Source organism: Hippocampus comes, unplaced genomic scaffold (genome assembly GCF_001891065.2).
Source record: "Hippocampus comes isolate QL1 unplaced genomic scaffold, H_comes_QL1_v1.1 scaffold988, whole genome shotgun sequence".
In the NCBI taxonomy this organism is placed as follows: domain Eukaryota; kingdom Metazoa; phylum Chordata; class Actinopteri; order Syngnathiformes; family Syngnathidae; genus Hippocampus; species Hippocampus comes.
This window is the reverse complement of record NW_017806093.1, coordinates 1-3,093: the sequence shown is the minus strand read 5'-3', so window position 1 is coordinate 3,093 and position 3,093 is coordinate 1. Positions and strand designations below refer to the sequence as shown.

The 3,093-nt window shown below is 45.1% G+C and overlaps 1 protein-coding gene across 1 annotated transcript; it reads left to right on the top strand.

Moving 5' to 3' along the window:
• The first annotated feature begins 789 nt into the window (after nt 1–789).
• LOC109530929 (serine/threonine-protein kinase DCLK3-like) lies at nt 790–2,515 on the top strand. The gene is made up of 3 exons (XM_019894884.1): nt 790–1,472; nt 1,748–1,879; nt 1,951–2,515. The coding sequence occupies exons 1-3, from the start codon at nt 1,092–1,094 to the stop codon at nt 2,506–2,508; spliced, it is 1,071 nt and encodes a 356-aa protein (XP_019750443.1). The 5' UTR covers nt 790–1,091; the 3' UTR covers nt 2,509–2,515.
• The last annotated feature ends 578 nt before the right edge of the window (nt 2,516–3,093 follow it).

The following is a 3,093-nucleotide window of genomic DNA, read 5'->3' as shown; positions in this document are numbered from 1 at the left end:
TAGCATAATGTTTAACTATACTGAGAACTTTTACCGGCCGAGTATCTTAATTTGAAGTAACAATTAACGATACTTCCTTTGCGAAGCCGTCTTGCTTGACAAATAACCATGGCAACCGCGTCACGCCAGCCGTTGTTACATTCAGCTCGCGAGGGGGTGACGTCAGAGACTTGTTTTCAATCGGAACTTGGTTCTCACTTATTTCGGTCTTGTTTTGTTCAGAAATGGCACCACCTGTGAAGGCTCGGTATGGCTGCGACCCGGCAAGGAAATGGAGGACCACAGGGGAGGTTTGCTTTTTATAACCGACCAACTATCGATGTCATACATGGGCAAAGGAAACAATTCGTAGACAAGCAGTTTTTTTTTGAGTATCGAACAAAATGGGGTTTGTGTTGTTAGTCAGAAGCAACTCGCACTTTTCTATCACGCACATCTACACACACTCATTCTCAGCAACACTGGCACACGCACACGCACACACCCTCATACTCTACAAATACGCTCACACACAAACATGTGAACATTCATACAAACACGCTCACAAGCACTCTTGTTACAACCCCACTTACACACACCCGTCACTCTCTCTCACACACACGCACACACACTTTGTGGTCTAAAGTGAAAGATGTGGCATGTCCTCAAAGCTTCATTAATGATGCATATATGCAAGTCAAGGAAGCTTTTGTTCAGGTGTGTGTGTGTGTGTATATCCGTCTCAAGAAAGCTTAAATAATTTATCTGGGACCACAAGAAGTCTCTCAAATGGCACCACTTGCGCTCCATGTAATGGAAAAAAAAAAATCTCAAATCTGATCAGGATGATTTGTTGTTGAGGATTTTAAGTATTGAGTAGAGATACTCAGTCACTTTACAGAGGTACAATAAAACAGACAAAGCAGCGAAAGCAGACAACTATTATAAAAACTCATAAGAACATTTTTAAAAAATGTGCAAGTGATCATCAAACATTAAAAACAATTTTGGAGAGCTGAGTTTTGAGGGTTTTTTTTTTTAAGGTGGGGTGGTCAACTCCGGATTTTTGGATCTTTTTGAAAGTTCAGTCCTTGAGGCTTTAACTGAGTGACATGAAATTTGTTCAGCATGTCTATTATGAGGAGCACCACAAAAAAATCTCAGGAAGCAATGCCTGTAAAGACACGGGACATCAGCCATTTTGGTTCCGAGGGTCCTTTCAAAACCGGATTTCCCAAAACTGCAGCAGTCCTAATACCGTACATTCCTTTGTTTTAGCAGCCCTCTGCCCTTCTTTGAAGCGTACGGGCGGTGGTACGGGTGCTGCTGCGCCTCCTCTACCGCCACCCCTCTGGCACGCTCGCCACCACCCAGGACAGATCCGGGGGGCGGCCCCTCACCTGCCGCTCTTCCACGGGCGACACGCAGAAGAGAGCGCCGAGCGACCCCGTCTGGTCACGGTCGTGCATCCTAGTCCAAGCGCACCGCGGAAGGTAAACTGCCCACTTTTTGTATTTAGATGAAGCAGCATGTGGCTCATTAGGTGATTTTTTTTTTTTTTTTTTGGACCGTCTTGTACCAAGTACATATTGTATTGTGAAATCAGAATTTATTATGAATTGTTGGATTTTCACACCTGGATTTGGTATGTATCCCCTATGATTGGCGACTAATTAATGAGTATGAAAAGCAAAATGACATTTTTTGCATTTTTGATTTATATTAAAAAAAAAAAAACTGCTGTCATTTTGCTCATCTTTTTTCCAAGGTGACGGTGCTTTTAAACCGCAGGGGCGTGGTCTCCTTTGAGCAGCTCCTACTGGACGTCTCGGAAGCGCTCGGGTTTCCTCGTTGGCACCGATCCCGAGTGACTCGCCTCTACACGGCTTTTGCCCGAGAGGTTGGATCTTCCTTACATTCCTAAAATCGACACCAGGAATCCTAAGTCTAGTTTTTTATCATCCACCACAGGTGAAGAGCGTTGGCGAATTCTTCCACAGCGACACAGCCCTCTTGGCGCTCGGCAAAGGCCGCCCGGAGCTGAACGCCCTGCACGAGGCGCTGGAGGAACTGTTCCCGGAGCAGTCCCGCTACCGGGCCGAAGCACTCCTGGTCTGGGAGAAGAAGCTCCGACCGGGGCCAGATAAAGCCGCTAAGGCAGACAGCGGCTACAGTGAGGGGATGGAGCACAAGGTTGCCACGGAAGATAGACCGCCACCCGAGACGGAGAAGTTGAGTAAAGGCGCGTCCAGGAAAGCAGCTCATCATCCAAACCACCTGCAGAAGCTCCGCGTAAGGGGCAGGGTCTACGAGGAGATGCCACCTGCCATTGGTCAATTTCAACAAGAGCAAGAGATGGACTTTGCTCCTCTGTGTGAAAACTGCTTGGCGAGAAGAGCCAAGCGTCCAAGTCCGGAGTGGAACAATCCGTTTTCAAGAAGGGCCCCATTGCCTCCCGTGCGCAGGAAACAAATGGGAAGTTCACCCCAAGGTTGGAAGAGTTTTGTATTATATGTATTATGCTTTTAACTTTATATATATAGTATTAAATTAAGACAACCGGTTTGCATGTTCCAAAAATTCCCACTTTTCCACACGCAGAAAAAACATGCACGCGAGTGACATCTAACAAAAGAAGCTGCCCATCTTTACAATTTCAAATTCAAATCTTGGCTTGTTCAAACATCCTGTGAACTATTTGATTCAGAACAATATGGCCAACAACAGTGTTGCTATCCTAAGTTTTAAAAAGTTGAGCCTCAATTGTCTTTGAAACATAAGTAGTGCTTTGCTGCCATCTTGTGGCGCCTTTGGGCAGTTAGAAACGTCTGTCAAATTACTGGCAGGTTTTTGCTCTTCACAGCAGCTTGTGCTCAGCTGATTCTAATTACGAGTTGAATTCACTCCTCTTGGTGTTAATGTTTACAGTAAATTTCAACAGCTCAGAACCGTTTTTGAAGAATCGCTTCCCATCTTCCATCGCTAAAAATACCACAATATCACGTAGATGTGTCAAATTATCGTGTTAATTGTGATTAATTACATCACATGTAGCGCGTTATTTTTTTTAATCGCGTTCATCTCTGCCTTTATTGTTTCTGTAGGTGGGTTGCC